At 40.3% G+C, this 17,741-nt stretch overlaps 1 protein-coding gene across 7 annotated transcripts in view; it reads right to left on the reverse strand.

Moving 5' to 3' along the window:
• The window catches only part of BABAM2 (BRISC and BRCA1 A complex member 2), a 512,794-nt gene that overhangs the window by 189,415 nt on the left and 305,638 nt on the right, over positions 1-17,741 (reverse strand). For all 7 annotated transcript variants that reach the window (XM_067007881.1, XM_067007880.1, XM_067007882.1 and 4 more), the window contains one exon: positions 15,900-16,009. In XM_067007881.1, coding sequence (XP_066863982.1) covers positions 15,900-16,009 — 110 coding nt within the window. The remainder of the gene's footprint in view (positions 1-15,899; positions 16,010-17,741) is intronic.

Here is a 17,741-nt window from a genome sequence, read left to right on the forward strand (position 1 = left end):
GTCATTAATGAAAATAAGAACATAGGAGAAGAGTAGATTTTGAGGAAGGGGAGATAGGCAATGTTAGATGATAATTTGCACTTTAGATATTAAATCTGAAGCTTCCATGATTGTTTCAGCATGAGATAGTATAGAAGGCAATTAACAATAAAGAAATGAAATCTAGAACAAGGATCCTTAAATGAAGTTTATGAATTGGCTTCAGAACTTTATTTGAACTTTCTGTGTCTGTACATTTTTCTGGGGTAAAGTCCATGACTCTCCAAGATTGTCAACGAGGTTGGTGCCAATCTGCTATCCCTTTACACATAATGTGTCAATTTCAGATACTTTTCCTCTTTGCCGTTCAGATGATGTATCTAGGTGTCAATTTCTTTTTATTTAGCCTGTTTGAGGTTCCTTGTACTTCTTCTATTTGGTGCCTTCCATCAGTTCTGGAACATTCTAGACTATTTTCTCTTTTGCTTTCTTATTTCTCTGTTCCCACCTATAACACAGCTTAATGTTTTCATGAACTACCCACTCTTTATCTCAGACCTTTCACTGAGGAATATTTTCCTACTTGTGAGTAAATATAAATGAACACTGACTGCATGTAATGATCAGTGCTCAGAGCTTCGCTGTTGAGATATACTGTTAAATTGAAAATCATAAGGTTCTCGTCTTCATTACAGAAAAAACTCTGCACAAAATCCTTAAGATGTTTAGTAGAAAGGTGCTAGGCCTCAGCCTTTAAATGAGGACACATTATATCTTAACAGCTTTAAGCTAATCATTATGCTGTAGAGAGAACAGCATTTGAAAGAGACTAGACACAGAACTGCCCAAAGACACAAAATAAATCTAAGACAGAGCTTAAGGGTCTAACAAGTTTAAGAAGCATGTACCAGTGAGATTTAAGGTATCACAGACTTACATGCATCTTCTTTCTAAATGTCTATTGTCTGCCTAAAAAGAAAGCTAGATAAAAACATTAATCTATCACTAACTTAGGCGGCTGGGGGGACAGGAGTTCTGCACCAGAATGTTTCCAAAAATATGGTATTTGGGGACTGATCGATTTTTTTCCTCAAACTAAATTCCATTCTGGTCTTTTTTGTAATGTTTCCAAGTGCAGGCTGAGCTCTTGATCTTTCGGGAGGCACAGGCAAGACAAAAGGCCAAACTCACTAATGAAAACTTGCTGAACTTACTCTTCAGAATTCCATTCGAAGTCACGAAGAACCCTTCTGGCCCTGCTCCCGGACTAGTAAAATGAACATCTCAAGTCCCTAGAGACTAAGATAGCTCACTCCACTAAAACCAAATACACATCTTTCCTGACAGCTGGTTGTCTTAGCATACTCTGGACTATATATTTATCAAAGAGAAAAAAAAAAAACCACTCCAGGAGCACAATATTTATTATAGGATTATCTCAGTGACTCAAGCAAACATAAGTAAGGCTAAATTAAACCATGTTTACTATGATGTTCTATTACTTAAATCCTGACACAAAATCATCCCAAGAGATCTGGGGTCTCATTTCTTGAGACAGTTGATACAGATTTAAAAATAAAAGGCAAGATTTACTTTTCTTTTAAATCTACCTGTGTTTAGTCGCACAATTTCTCTAATTATCCTAAAAAATCTTTTGAGCATCTAAAATGAAAATCCCCCATCCTGTTAAGATGTTGCATTCAGTATCAAATTTAAATAAAATCACAAAATATTAAATTTGCTTATTGCTTTTAAAAAACTTATTTTATCTGATTTATCTGAATTTAATCTCCATAATCTCATGAAATCTCACCCATAATTCCAAGTATTACTTTAATATTCAGTTCTCCCCACCCCCTTTCTCTAGGCCCTTTAGTCAAATTTCCGCTTATCCCAGTCCTTGTGGATTACAGGCTATCCAAATGTTCCAAGTGGCCATGTCTGTGGCCAGGCACATTGTGGGGGTAAAGGCAGGGAAAGAGAGGTTGGAAAGGCCACAGTAGGAGTAGATGACAGGTCACATGAGATCAGAAGCATATGTACCACTTCCAGGATTCAGCCAATAAGCCACTCCTACAAAATAAAGCTCCACCTCTCAGAAACAAGGCCAGGGTTCACAGGGAAGCAAGCCTGCTGGCTAGCCACAAAGCACAGCAACAAGAAACGACAATGGAAACCACTTGCCTTTGCAAGCACAGGGATCCAACAGGTCCAGAGTTTTCTGCGCCACCACGGAGTCCAATAGGTGGCGACCGTGGCTGAGCTCACGTGGGACCCAAGGGCAGGGCCAGCGTGGCAGGAGGTGGGCTGTGGCTCACCAACCCTCAACTGTTGGAAAAAGAAGCCCGGCCTTATAGAGTTTATAATCCAGGGAAACAGTATAATAATAGAGGCATAAGCACAGGAGGGGAGAGTGCAGTCACGCTGGAGAGGCAGGTGGTGGTGGGCAGAAGAGTTCCACGGAGAAGGTGGTGATGGAGAAGAATAAAGAGGACAGACCCTATAGGAGAGGAAAACAAATTCAATGTTCTAGTATAAGAAGCAGTCCAAGCAAAGATACAACAATGAAAAAAGTACAAAGGGTGTTCACAGGAAATCACACACAAAAAACCAGTTTGGCTGAACAACAGGAAATATATAGAAGCCAGATCAGGGTGGAAAGGCAAGCTGGGATTAAAACAGAGAATACTTGGGATGATGAGAGAGCTGTGCTTAATTCAGTTGGTAACAGGGAGGCACCGGTGGTGTGGAACAAGGAAAGGACACTACATGACCGGAACTTACTTCAAGAAGACAGTGAGAGTTTTGTGCAAAATAAACGGAGATAGGAGGAGAAGTTACAAGGCCATCAGGAGACACGGCAATTGAAGGACTGAAGTGAAATGACAGGAAGAATGACAAAAATAGAGATATTGTGGAGATAGGGTTTCTAGTATAAAACAGTGGGGGCTGGCTATTGCCCTTGAGATGCAGCACCTGGGCACTGAAGACCATGAGAGTGCTGTGAACAGAAAGAAGGCCGTGGAGCAGAAAACACTCATCTACTGGAGGAACGATGAGCTTGGTTTCAGACACTTTGAGGTGTCATCTGAACACACAAAAGGATGTATCTATCAAGTGGCTAGAAATGCAGATCTGTAAACAGGGAGAAAAGCTGGGATGAGAAATAGGGATTTGAGGGTCATCCACAAAGAGATGAGGCCACGAAAGAGGCCTAGGGGTGGAATCACGGGAAACATAACTTAGCATAATTTAATGCGTTGGAAAAGGAAGCAAAGGCAGTGAAGGATGCTAGGAAGGGTCTAAGAATTCCAGGCTTTAGAGGGAAAAAGATGTATTATAAAACTCATGCTAGACTATTCCCAACAGCCAAGACATGGAAACAACCTAAATGTTCATTGACAGATGCATGGATAAAGAAATTGTTGTACACATATACAATGGAATACTACTCAGCAATAAAAAGGAATGAAATAAGGCCATTTGCAGCAACATGGATGGACCTACAGATTATCCTACTAAGTGAAGTAAGTCAGAAGGAGAAAGACAAATACCATATGATATCACTTATATGTGGAATCTAGAATATGACACAAATGAGCCTATCTACAAAACAGAAACAGACTCACGGACATAGAGAACAGACTTGTGGTTGCCAAGGGGGAGGGGGTTAGGGGAGGGATGGAGTGGGAGGTTGGGGGTTAGCAGATGTGAGTTTTTATATACAGAATGGATAAACAACAAGGACCTACTGTATAGCACAGGAAACTATATTCAATATCCTATGAAAAACCATAATGGAAAATAATATAAAAAAAGAATGTATATATATATGTATAACTGAGTCACTCTGCTGTACAGCAGAAATTAACACAACATTGTAAATCAATATACTTCAATTAAAAAAAATACTCATGCTAGGAATATTATCGTGAAGATCAGATGGGATGGTAAATCTTAAAGCAATTTGAACATTTCAAAGCACAAAACAAATACATTTTTATTGTTACAGTATTACATATTTAATCTCCAGAAAAGCCACACTGCATTGGAAGTGCCACACTTCCAAAGTTTTCCAAAGTCCCCTCCTCACAAATTGATTGGAAACGTGATCTCCTCCTCTTCCCTTGAAGTCTTTCAGTAATGTCTTTTCTTAGGTGTTTATACAACTCAAGAAGCACTAACTGAACATCAACCATGAGTCAAACACTACAGCAGGCACTTTCATATATATCCCACCTTGCAGTGGATGAAACTGAAGCCTAAGATTTATCCCCCTTTACAGAAGAAGAAATGAGGCTCAGAAAGGTTAAGTATCTTGAGCAAGACTGCCAGCTCGCAAGTGGAGGAACAGAGGGCTTCTAATGCCAAATCTAATCGCGCTTTTTCTACATACAAGTTGGAACGTGTCATATTTGTTCTTATCTCCCTTACTGATTATAAGCAAACTAAGGGCATAAGCCATATCTCATTTTGAAGCATCTAACAAAGGGCCTTACACTTGGTCACTTTCCACTGCATTTTTTTGCCTGAAAGAATGAATGCAGGCGCACAGGCCTCTCTAATGGTGAGTGTCTGTGGGCTGGTAGGCTTTGAGTATTTATTTCCAAGGCGGGGCTGGAACTCAACAACACAAAGTTCTAAAAACAAATTCTGTACTTGTGAAAGATGCCACCTGGTCCGCCTCAGGGGCTGAAGTCCTCTTTTTATGCACAGAGTGGGAACAACACAGGGAGTGATAAATTGGTTTTCTTCAAACTACTCCCACAAACCAGCTCAAGCCAAGGAAAGGGCCCACACCTTTTGGGGAAGAGAACTGTGCAGCCTCTGCTGCCCATTTAACCTCTGGTGTCACCACCAGAACTGCCAGCAGCCTGGGGAGGAGGGGAAGGTAGAGCAGGTTTAGTGCCAGCTCTGATGACGTTATCCTACGATTCTAGCTTTTATGCCAGGAAAAAAAGGCAACTGGTTTGGAATCTAGTTCCCCCCCACTCCTATTATCCAACCAAAATTTAATTTTCATAACTTACCACTAGCTTTTTTTGCATACTTTACCATTAACTTTTTTTGATTTAATGAATAGTCCTTTGTGTCTAATTCAACTGACTTGTTTTGGTTCCTTGGAAAACAAATGTATGGACCCTGAAATATGTGCATTTCATAAATGTCCCTTGTTGGAGAAGAACACAAAGTTCTCAGAAGCGTTTACTTTGCAAGCCATATACGCACACAGCGGGAGACCAGGAAACAACACGCATCTAAACACTATAAAGGCAACCAGTCAGTCGTGCTTTCCAGCGCTGCCAGAAACACAAGACAACAATTCCAGGACAGACTTCTGAAGTGGGATTGCTTTGCAGAGCTTCGTAAATTATAATACACTTGGGAGTTTTCTACCCAATGTCTCTGACAGATGTTCCTTTCTGTGGCAGTCTCTAATTTGGGGGCAGTTGGTATCCATGTCTCTAGAAATCTTTAGGGTACAGTAAATGATCCCTTTCCTTACACGTGATGACAAGACCCCAAAGTAGCCTTCTCCTGTTTCTGAGACTAGTTAATGTGAGCACAGTACCCTTGTCTACTGCAGAGATATATCAGCCAGACTAAAATGGGGTATCTCCCAAGCTCAAGATATCCTTCCATGCCCATGGAGAGTCTTTTCTTGACAATTTTTACCTAATGTGGATCAGGCTATTGGTCTCCTGGGCCTTGCCTATCAAAAATACACTGCATGGGGCTTGGAACTTCCTAGAAAGAGCCCCAGCAGAAGCCAAAAAGAGTATAAGCCTCGGTTAGGGCAAGCTTCTGGCATCAGCTTCGGGGGGACCCGCATGGGAGATGCTCTTCCCGTGACTCCTGAAAGAGCTCTCTAAGTCTGACTCTATAATCAACGCCTCGATAGTTAAAAGTTGACAGGATAGCATGAAACGCAGAAAACAAATGAGAGCTTAACACAATATCAAAGGTAGTACCAACCTCTCTTCACTCAGTTCCTATAATCTATCCTATGACCTTGGCCTGAATGAAATGACATTACTTCTTTCCTATGCTCTGAACTCTGCAAGAGTTAACCAAAGATTTATTAATAACTTTAGCAACTATGTAGGCCCTTAGGAGGTCATACCACAATTTGGCCACTTTCCATGTTAACCTTTCTCTAAAACCTCATTTTTACAGCTTCTACTGAAGGGCATAAGAACTTTTGTTCATTTTTCTTTGGTATTACAAATGCAGTTCTACTAAGTGAACTTGTATCAAGCAGGAAAATTGTACAACTTCTCAGTGCAGCATCTTCACATTTTCTTGTGAGAATTACTTACTGACCTAGAACACTGACAATTATTTACTATCATTTGCTATTATTTACTGTGTACTGCATTCGTAAAAGCATTAAAGGAATGAAAAGACGTGTTCCTTGCCCTTGAGTTGCTTCATAGTTAAACGATGAAAAAAAAAGGAAAAAAAAAGCACACCACTAACTAAATCTATGGTGGGCAGAGTATAAGAGTGATATAAATTCAGTGTTATAAGAACTCAGGGGAAGGCTAGACTAATTGTGCTCAGGGAAAATGGGTGGTAGATGGCATCTGATTCAGGCCTTAGAAAATGTATAATATTTCGATGCAAAGAGGGCATTAGAGAAGGGATTTTACATGGAGGTAACAGCTTTAGCAAAGGCATGGAGGCAAGAGAGTACATGTGAATTAAGAAAACTTCAAGTGAAGGACAGGCTACAGAAGGGGAAATGACCAGAAACTGATGATCTGGAAAAGGGAGCTGTGGCCAGTTCTTAACATAAAAAGAGGGGGATAAATGTAGAAAGTTAGATTTTAGAAATAGGAAATCGCTTTTAAAATATTCCCTTCACCGGGCTTCCCTGGTGGCGTAGTGGTTGAGAGTCCGCCTGCCGATGCAAGGCACACAGGTTTGTGCCCCGGTCCGGGAGGATCCCACGTGCCGCGGAGCGGCTGGGCCCGTGAGCCACGGACGCTGAGCCTGAGTGTCCGGAGCCTGTGCTCCGCAACGGGAGAGGCCACAACAGTGAGAGGCCCGCCTCCCGCAAAAAAAAAAAAAAAAAAAAAAAAAAAAACCAAACAAAAAAATCATCCCTTCACCACTAATTTTTCCCCTCATATCTTTGACTTTTAGAGTGAGAAATATTTTACTAGCAAGTTTACTTGCAAAGTAGGTGCAATCACTTCAAAGAAAATTAATGTGGATGCTGGCAACATGGCTCTTCTGAGCTGGCAAATTCTTGGCTGCAGCTTAACTGATACATTCTTATTACCCACATCTTGTGATGTTTTATTGATAACTCTTTTTTGTCATCACCAAAATACCTTCTTAATTTCACTCATTATGTATGTACCGAGTGGCTACTCCAGAACTAGTATTCACTCACCTGTTTACTCATCCTCTCCTTTTCCGCCCCAACTTGTCCTACTAACCACTAACCCACTCACTCTTCTCCTGTAAACTATATCGGTGATAATAACATTAATAGCTACTACTTGCTATAGTGCCAGGCACTGCAGTTAATGCTTTATGAACAGTATTTAATAGAATGCTCAAAACAACACTATGAAATAGGTATTATTACCCCTATTTTACGGATGAGGAAACAAGTTCAAAGATGTTACCTATTTTGCCAGCTGCTAAGTGACAGAACCCAGGTTTAAACCAGATATGCTTAACCCTGGAACCCCTGCCTGTTACCACTTCACTGTACTGCCTTCAACACCCTTTGGCCTCTTACTGCTATTGGTCAGTATTTTCAGTTATAAATGAAAACGTTCATTGAGCGCCTGTTACTGTAAGATCCTGTCCTAGGTGCTGTCATGTATATAAACAGAGGAGAGAATGCCTGTGGGTTATTAATGCTCATAATCTTCCATATCTGAGGATAAACAGCCATGTCTTTTATCAGTGTGTAAGATGGTATGTCCATGATTCATGAATTAAAGCAACTAAGGACAGAGGGGGTGAAAACAGCTTAGTACATGAATGTGGATGGTGACCACATCTCAGACAGAAATCAGCCAACTCTGACTAAATGACTTACAGAGAATTTTAATAATACATTTCAACTGGTCTATAAAAACTCTCTCTGCTGATGAAAAATCTGTCCTGTCAGAAGTTCCCAACCAAATCTGCTTACAATCCATTTTCGAAGAACCTCAACTTCCTTTGAAGTGGAATAAGCTAGTAAAGCATTTTAGCCAACAATAAGCATGTTGCGAGGCTAGTCCTTATAAGATTCATTACTGATGAATAAAGTTATTGAGTTAAAACACAAACATGTTGAAACACAAACTTGTACCACAGGGCCTTCAAGATGGCAGTGGAGTAAGACATGGAGATCACCTTCCTCCCCACAAATAGATCAGAAATACATCTACATGTGGAACAACTCCTACAGAACAGCTACTGAACGCTGGCAGAAGACCTCAGACTTCCCAAAAGGCAAGAAACTCCCTACGTACCTGGGTCGGGCAAAAGAAAACAGAAAAATCAGAGACAAAAGCATAGGGACGGGACCTGACCCTCTGGGAGGGAGCTGTGAAGGAGGATAGGTTTCCACACACTAGGAAGCCCCTTCGCGGGTGGAGACTGAGGGTGGCGGAGGGGGAAGCTTTGGAGCCATGAGGAGAGCGTAGCAACAGGGGTGCGGAGGGCAAAGCGGAGGGATGCCCGCACAGAGGATCGGTGCCGACCTGCACTCACCAGCCCAAGAGGCTTGTCTGCTCACTTGCCGCTATGGGTGGGGGCTGAGAGCTGTGGCTCGGGCTTCAGAGGTCAGATCCCAGGGGGAGGACCGGGGTTGGCTGCGTGAACACAGCCTGAAGGGGGCTGGTGCGCCACAGCTAGCGGGAGGGAGTCTGGGAAAAAGTTTGGAACTGCCTAAGAGGCAAGAGACCATTGTTTCGGGGTGCGCAAGGAGGGGGTTTCGAGCACTGCCTAAACGAGTTGCAGCGACGGGTGTGAGCCGTGACTATCAGCATGGACACCAGAGACGGGCATGAGATACTAAGGCTGCTACTGCCGCCACCAAGAAGCCTGTGTGCGAGCACAGGTCACTCTCCACACCTCCCCTCCCGGGAGCCTGTGCAGCCCGCCACTGCCAGGGTCCTGTGATCCAGGGACAACTTCCCCGGGAGAACACACAGCGCACCTCAGGCTGGTGCAATGTCACACTGGCCTCTGCTGCCACAGGCTCACCCTGCATTCCGTACCCCTCCCTCCCCCCAGCCTGAGTGAGCCAGAGTCCCCTAATCAGCTGCCCCTTTAACCCCCTCCTGTCTGGGTGAAGAACAGATGCCAGAGGGTGACCTACATGCAGAGGCGGGGCCATATCCAAGGCTGAACCCCGGGAGCTGTGTGAACGAAGAAGAGAAAGGGAAATCTCTCCCAGCAGCCTCAGAAACAGGGGATTAAATCTCCACAATCAGCTCGATGTACCCTGCAACTGTAGAATACCTGAATAGACAACAAATCATCCCAAAACTGAGGTGGTGAACTTTGGGAGCAACTGTAGACTTGGGGTTGGCTGTGTGCAACTGACTAGTTTCTGATTTTTATGTTTATCTCAGTATAGTTCTTAGCACTTGTTATCATTGGTGGATTTGTTTATTGGTTTGGTTGCTCTCTTCCTTTTTTTTCTTACTTAAAAAAATTTTTTTAATTAAAAAATTTTTGTAATAATACTTCTTTATTTTTATTTTAATTATTTTATTTTACTTATTTATTTTTCTTTCTCTCTTTTTTTCCTCCCTTTTCTTCTCAGCCGTGTGGCTGACAGCGTCTTGGCACTCTGGCCGGGTGTCAGGCCTGAGGCTCTGAGGTGGGAGAGCCGAGTTCAGGACATTTGGCCACCAGAGACCTCCCAGCCCCATGTAATATCAATCAGCAAGAACTCTCTCAGAGATCTCTGTCACAACACTAAGAATCAGCTCCACTCAACAATGAGCAAGCTCCAGTGCTGGTCACCCCATGCCAAACAACTAGCAAGACAGGAATACAACCCCACACATTGGCAGAGAGGCTGCCTAAAATCATAATACGTTCACAGACACCCCAAAACACACTACCAGACGCAGTCCTGCCCACCAGAAAGACAAGATCCAGCCTCATCCACCAGAACACAGGCACCAATCCCCTCCACCAGAAAGCCTACACAACCCACTGAAACAACCTCATCCACTGGGGGAAGACACAAAAACAACAGGAACTACAAACCTGCAGCCTGTGTAAAGAAGACCCTAAACACAGTAAGTTAAGCAAAATGAGAAGACAGAGAAACACTCAACAGATGAAGAAGTAAACACCCACCAGACCAAACAAATGAAGTAGCAGTCTACCTGAAAAAAAATTCAGAGTAATGATAGTAAAGATGATCCAGAATAATGGAAATAGAATGGAGAAATTACAAGAAACGTTTAACAAGGACCTAGAAGAACTAAAGAGCAAACAAACAATGATGAACAACGAAATAAATGAAATTTAAAATTCTCTAGAAGGAATCAATAGCAGAATAACTGAGGCAAAGAACGGATAAGTGACCAGGAAGATAAAAGAAGGAAATAACTACCACATAGCAGAATAAAGAAAATAGAATGAAAAGAATTAAGGACAGTCTAAGAGACCTCTGGGACAACATTAAATGCACCAAGAGTCGAATTATAGGGGTCCCAGAAGAAGAAGAAGAGAAAAAGAGAGGGACTGAGAAAACATTTGAAGAGATTATAGTTCCTTTCCCTAATATGGGAAAGGAAATAGTCAATCAAGTATGAAAACGCAGAGAGTCCCATACAGGATAAATCCAAGGAGAAACACACCAAGACACATAGTAATCAAACTATCAAAAATTAAATGCAAAGAAAAATATTAAAAGCAGCACGGGAAAAGCAACAATTAACATACAAGGGAATCCCCATAGGGTTAACAGCTGACGTTTCAGCAGGAACTCTGCAAGCCAGAAGGGAGTAGCAGGACTTATTGAAAGTGATGAAAGGGAAAAACCTACAACCAAGATGACTCTACCTGGCAAGGATCTCATCCAGAGTTGACAGAGAAATTAAAACCTTTACAGACAAGCAAAAGCGAACAGAATTCAGCACCACCAGACCAGCTTTACAACAAATGCTAAAGGAACTTCTCTAGGCAGGAAACACAAGAGAAGGAAAAGACTTACAATAACAAACTCAAAACAATTAAGAAAATGGTAATAGGAACATACATATCGATAATTACCTTCAATGTAAATGGATTAAATGCTCCCACCAAAAGACACAGACTGGCTGAATGGATACAACAACAAGACCCATATATATGCTACCTACAAGAGACCCACTTCAGACCTAGGGACATATACAGACTGAAAGTGAGGGGATGGAAAAAGATATTCCATGTAAATGGAAATCAGAAGAAAGCTGGAGTAGCAACTCTCATATCAGACAAAATAGACTTTAAAATAAAGACTATTACAAGAGACAAAGAAGGACACTACATAATGATCAAGGGATTGATCCAAGAAGAAGATATAACAATTAAAAATATATATGTACCCAACATAGGAGCACATCAATATGCAAGGCAAATGCCAACAGCCATAAAAGGGGAAATCAACAGTAACACAATAATAGTAGGGGACTTTAACACCCTACTTTCACCAATGGACAGATCATCCAAAATGAAAATAAATAAGGAAACACAAGCTTTAAATGACACATTAAACAAGATGGACTTAACTGATATTTATGGGACATTCCATCCACAAACAGCAGATAACACTTTCTTGTCAAGGGCTCATGGAACATTCTCCAGGACAGATCATATCTTGGGTCACAAATCAAGCCTTGGTAAATTTAAGAAAACTGAAATCATATCACATATCTTTTCTAAACAAAATGCTATGAGACTAGATATCAATTACAGGAAAATAACTGTAAAAAATACAAACACATGGAGGCTAAACAATACACTACTAAATAACCAAGAGATCACTGAAGAAATCAAAGAGGAAATCAAAAAATAACTAGAAACAAATGACAATGAAAACACAATGACCCCAAACCTATGGGATGCAGTGAAAGCAGTTCAAAGAGGGAAGTGTATAGCAATACAATCCTACCACAAGAAACAAGAAAAATCTCAAACAACCCAACCTTACACCTAAAGCAATTAGAGAAAGAAGAACAAAAAAACCCCAAAGTTAGCAGAAGGAAAGAAATCATAAAGATCAGATCAGAAATAAATGAAAAAGAAATGAAGGAAACAGTAGCAAAGATCAATAAAACTAAAAGCTGGTTCTTTGAGAAGATAGATAAAACATTAGCCAGAATCATCAAGAAAAAAAGGGATGAGACTCAAATCAATAGAATCAGAAATGAAAAAGGAGAAGTAACAACTGACACTGCAGAAATACAAAGGATCATGAGAGATTACTACAGGCAACTATACTCCAATAAAGTGAACAACCTGGAAGAAATGCACAAATTCTTAGAAAAGCACCACCTTTTAAGACTGAACCAAGAAGAAACAGAAAATATGAACTGACCAATCACAAGCACTGAAACTGACACTTGATTAAATATCTTCCAACCAACAAAGGCCCAGGACCAGATGGCTTCCAGGCGAATTCTATCCAACATTTAGAGAAGAACTAACACCTATCCTTCTCAAACTCTTCCAAAATATAGCAGACAGAGGAACACTCCCAAACTCATTCTATAAGGCCACCATCACCCTGATACCAAAACCAGACAAAATGTCACAAAAAAAGGAAACTAAAGGCCAACATCACTGATGAACATAGATGCAAAAATCCTCAACAATATACTAGCGAATGGAATCCAACAGCACATGAAAAGGATCATACACCATGATCAAGTGGGGTTTATCCCAGGAACGCAAGGATTCTTCAATATATGCAAATAAATCAATGTGATACATCATTTAAACAAACTGAAGGATAAAAACCATAAGATAATCTCAATAGATGAAGAAAAAGCTTTTGACAAAATTCAACACCCATTTATGATAAAAAAAACCCTCCTGAAAGTAGGCATAGAGGGAAATTACCTCAACATAATTAAGGCTATACATGACAAACCCGCAGTCAACGTCATTCTCGATGGTGAAAAACTGAAACAATTTCCACTAAGATCAGGAACAACACAAGGTTGCACACTCTCACCACTATTATTCAACATAGTTTTGGAAGTTTTAGCCACAGCAATCAGAGAAGAAAAAGAAATAAAAGGAATCCAAATCAGAAAAGAAGAAGTAAAACTGTCACTGTTTGCAGATGACATGATACTATACATAGACAATCCTAAAGATGCCACCAGAAAACTATTAGCGCTAATCAATGCTTTTGGTAAACTAGCAGGATACAAAATTAATGCACAGAAATCTCTTGCATTCCTATACACTAATGACGAAAAATCTGAAAGAGAAATTAAGGAAACACTCCCATTTACCGCTGCAACAAAAAGAATAAAATACCTAGGAATAAACTTACCTAAGGAGACCAAAGACCTGTTTGCAGAAAACTATAAGACACTGATGAAAGAAATGAAACATGATACAAACAGATGGAGAGATATACCATATTCTTGGATTGGAGGAATCAACATTGTGAAAATGACTACACTATGCAAAGCAATCTACCAATTCAATGCAATCTCTATGAAACTGTCAATGGCATTTTTCACAGAACTAGAACAAAAAATTGCACGATTTGTATGGAAACACAAAAGACCCCAAATAGCCAAAGCAATCTTGAGAAAGAAAAACGGAGCTGGAGCAATCAGGCTCCCTGAGTTCAGACTATACTACAAAGCTACAGTACTCAAGACCATATGGTACTGGCACAAAAACAGAAACACAGATAAATGGAACAGGATAGAAAGTCCAGAGTTAAACCCATACACATATGGTCACCTTATCTTTGATAAAGGAGGTAAGAATATACAATGGAGAAAAGACAGCCTCTTCAATAAGTGGTGCTGGGAAAACTGGACAGCTACATGTAAAAGAATGAAATTAGAACAGTCTGTAACACCATACACAAAAATAAACTCAAAATGCATTAAAGACCTAGAAGTAAGGCCAGACATATCAAACTCTTAGAGGAAAACATAGGCAGAACACTCTATGACATAAATCACAGCAAGATCCTTTTTGACCCACCTCCTAGAGAAATGGAAATAAAAACAAAAATAAACAAATGGGACCTAATAAACTTAAAAGCTTTTGCACAGCAAAAGAAGCCATACACAAGACGAAAAGAAAACCCCCAGAATGGGAGAAAATATTTGTAAACAAGGCAACTGACAAAGGATTAATCTCCAAAATATACAAGCAGCTCATGCAGCTCAATATCAAAAAAACAAACAACTCAATCCAAAAATGGGCAGAAGACCTAAATAGACATTTCTCCAAGGAAGATATACAGATTGCCAACAAACAAATGAAAGGATGCTCAGCATCACTAATCATTAGAGAAATGCAAATCAAAACTATAATGAGGTGTCACCTCACACCAGTCAGAATGGCCAGCATCAAAAAATCTGCAAACGATAAATGCTGGAGAGGGTGTGGAGAAGAGGGAACCCTCTTGCATTGTTGGTGGGAATGTAAATTGGTACAGCCACTATGGAGAACAGTATGGAGGTTCCTTAAAAAACTACAAATAGAACTACCATACGACCCAGCAATCCTACTACTGGGCGTATACCCTGAGAAAACCATAATTCAAAAAGAGTCATGTACCACAATGTTCATTGCAGCTCTATTTACAATAGCCAGGACATGGAAGCAACCTAAGTGTCCATCGACAGATGAATGGATAAAGAAGATGTGGCACATATATACAATGGAATATTACTCAGCCATAAAAAGAAACGAAATTGAGTTATTTGTAGTGAGGTGGATGGACCTAGAGTCTGTCCTACAGGTTGAAGTAAGTCAGAAATGAAGAACAAATACCATATGCTAACACATATATATGGAATCTAAAAAAAAAAAAAAAAAAGTTTCTGAAGAACCTAGGAATAAAGATGCAGATGGAGAGAATGGACTTGAGGACATGGGGAGGGGGAAGGGTAAGCTGGGACAAAGTGAGAGAGTGGCATTGACATATATACACTATCAAATGTAAAATAGATAGATAGTGGGAAGTAGCCACATAGAACAGGGAGATCAGCTCGGTGCTTTGTGACCACCTAGAGGGGTGGGATAGGGAGGCTGGGAGGGAGACGCAAGAGGAAGGGGATATGGGGATATATGTATATGTATAGCTGATTCACTTTGTTATTCAGCAGAAACTAACACAACATAATTCTAAAGCAATTATACTCCAATAAAAATGTTAAAAAATATAATAAAATAAACTACTTGTACCATTTAGCCTGTATGTTGTGTAAAGTTATACAGAACCATTTCAACACAGAAAAATAATTCGGACATGTCATCGTTTTAAGCTATCTGCTTATTCTATTCCCTTCACTAATCTGAATAAGTTAATACTGTCAGGATACTGGTTACATTTTTGCAAACAACTGGAAACATTACAAATACGCAAGAAATTGCATAGGATGGTGTTAAGCAGTCCTCTTTTGGGTAACCATACATACTCAGGGGCATTTGGAAGGAGTCTCAATTGTGAGCCCAGTCTACCAGGCACAGTATTCACATCACAAACTGCACAACTAAGTCTCATCCAAAGATCACAGTGGCAAATACTATCTGCATTTACTCTGAAATCTAAACACTGAATATAATTCATTTTTTAAAAAACAAAAGTCAATAAAGAGAAGTCATTTTAAGAGTTTATGAGTGGCAAAAGAAGTAGCAAGCATGTTTGATTAACAAGGAGAAGCATCAGGCTACATAACATAAACGACACGGATACTTACTGTTCAATTCGGGGTGACAAGTACAGCTTAGGATACACCTGAGTGGCTTCAGTATCCTCAAAACTGACAGAAAGGAGGGCCACATCTTCTCCCGGGTCTTCATTCACATCCTTAAACAGTTAGTGAAAAACACAATGCCATCAGTTCCTTCTCTCATGACATCTTTCTGGTGACCAGCTTACAGCCCACTAGCAATGAGACCAGAGGTGTGAGTTACCTGGATTCAAGACGCCACACATCCTTTGCCACCTACCTAGTCACTCTTTTAGAATGATAGCTTTCAAACTTTCTGACCAAAGCCTACCACAGTGAGAAAAAGACTGCCACCAATTTCACTTGTTCCCACATTCCAAGAGAGGAAAAGTGAATCTGGTGATAACAAAGAATTAGACAAAAACATAGTTAACAAATTACAGTAAACATGTTGCTAGCAAGATATATAATGGCTTATAATTTACATAATACATACAAATGGCTTAAAATTTACTTTTCCTAGGATGAAGATGCATTATAAACATGATTTATATCACTAAACAACAACAAAATCTTAAAATACCCAGTAATTTTATTATATCTACCTTGATAATATAAATTATTTAAATGGCAAACATTACCAGGAAGCATATCACTATGAAGTATTCCACTGTACATGCAAATGGCAGGGCGTTAATGTACATATCTGCTTTAGCAAGAAGATTATGGATGATTCATATGTGAACCACAAGACATATGTATCTTAAAAGGCTAGTTATAAGAATATTATGACAAAAGCATTGTTGATCCAAATATGTATCAAGAAACATTGAGAGGTTAACCAAACGACCCATAATAAACTAGACTGATAATGATAAAGCTAAACTTACTGTAACTTATAATTAAAAAGCAAGAATAGCAACAATCGAATGTCATAACCAACCCAAACCAACATGGATGATACACTGAATTGTCCTGAATTAAAATTGTGGGATTTACAACTATGTGCACGTGCTTTACGATTACTGCCAAGCACTGAGTATTTGCCAGACTGCCAGAAGAAAATACCAAATTAGAATAAATTCTCGTAGCATGTTGATTTCAATTTGCGAAAAGCAAGTTTTAATAACCCTTAATAATTTATTTCTGGTTGATAGTGGCTCCAAGTCAAATGTAGGTTTTTTTAAAAAAACTTAATAGCATCGTGCATCTTTCACCCCGAAGGACCAGTAAGAATTGACCCACATTTCCGAATCAGTTCACAGGTCCTCAGGAGGGCTCAGCAGCCATCCTAGGAGGGTCCCAACCCAGACTTTAAGAATCACTGCCCGTGAGCTGTGAGAATCTCAGATATGAAGTCCTTCCTTTGATCTAAAACTAACCTCAGCCCTGTTTCTCCTGCATCCTAGGAAGCTGGACATCATGCTCACCTGCTCACCTCTAGCATCTTCAGTATCCTTGCTCTGCCTTCTATTGTGTCTATAGGATGCACAAGTGTGGCAAGTATACATAGGGACAAGGACCGGAAGTCTCTCCCATCTTAAAATATAAAAATTTTAAAAAGAAAGAAAAGAATCATGCTGGTCTCTACCTAGTTCCCTGGGTTCTCTCTCTCCTCCCCTGCACAGACTGCTGAAAGAGTGGTCCACACCCCCTGCCTCACTCCCTCCCCTCCTCTTAGCCTCCCCTTAGCCCACTAGAGTAGCCTTCTGACCCTACTTCTTCCCACAGGCAGCCACTAAACACAGCAAATGCCTCTCGGTCCTTACCTTACTTGATCTCTAAACAGTATTTGACAGAGAAATCTCCCTCCTCGGGGAAATTCTCTTTCTTGTTTCTAAGAAACTATACTCTCCTGGTCTTCTGTCT

The sequence above is a fragment of the Kogia breviceps genome, chromosome 11, assembly GCF_026419965.1.
Source record: "Kogia breviceps isolate mKogBre1 chromosome 11, mKogBre1 haplotype 1, whole genome shotgun sequence".
Classification (NCBI taxonomy): domain Eukaryota; kingdom Metazoa; phylum Chordata; class Mammalia; order Artiodactyla; family Physeteridae; genus Kogia; species Kogia breviceps.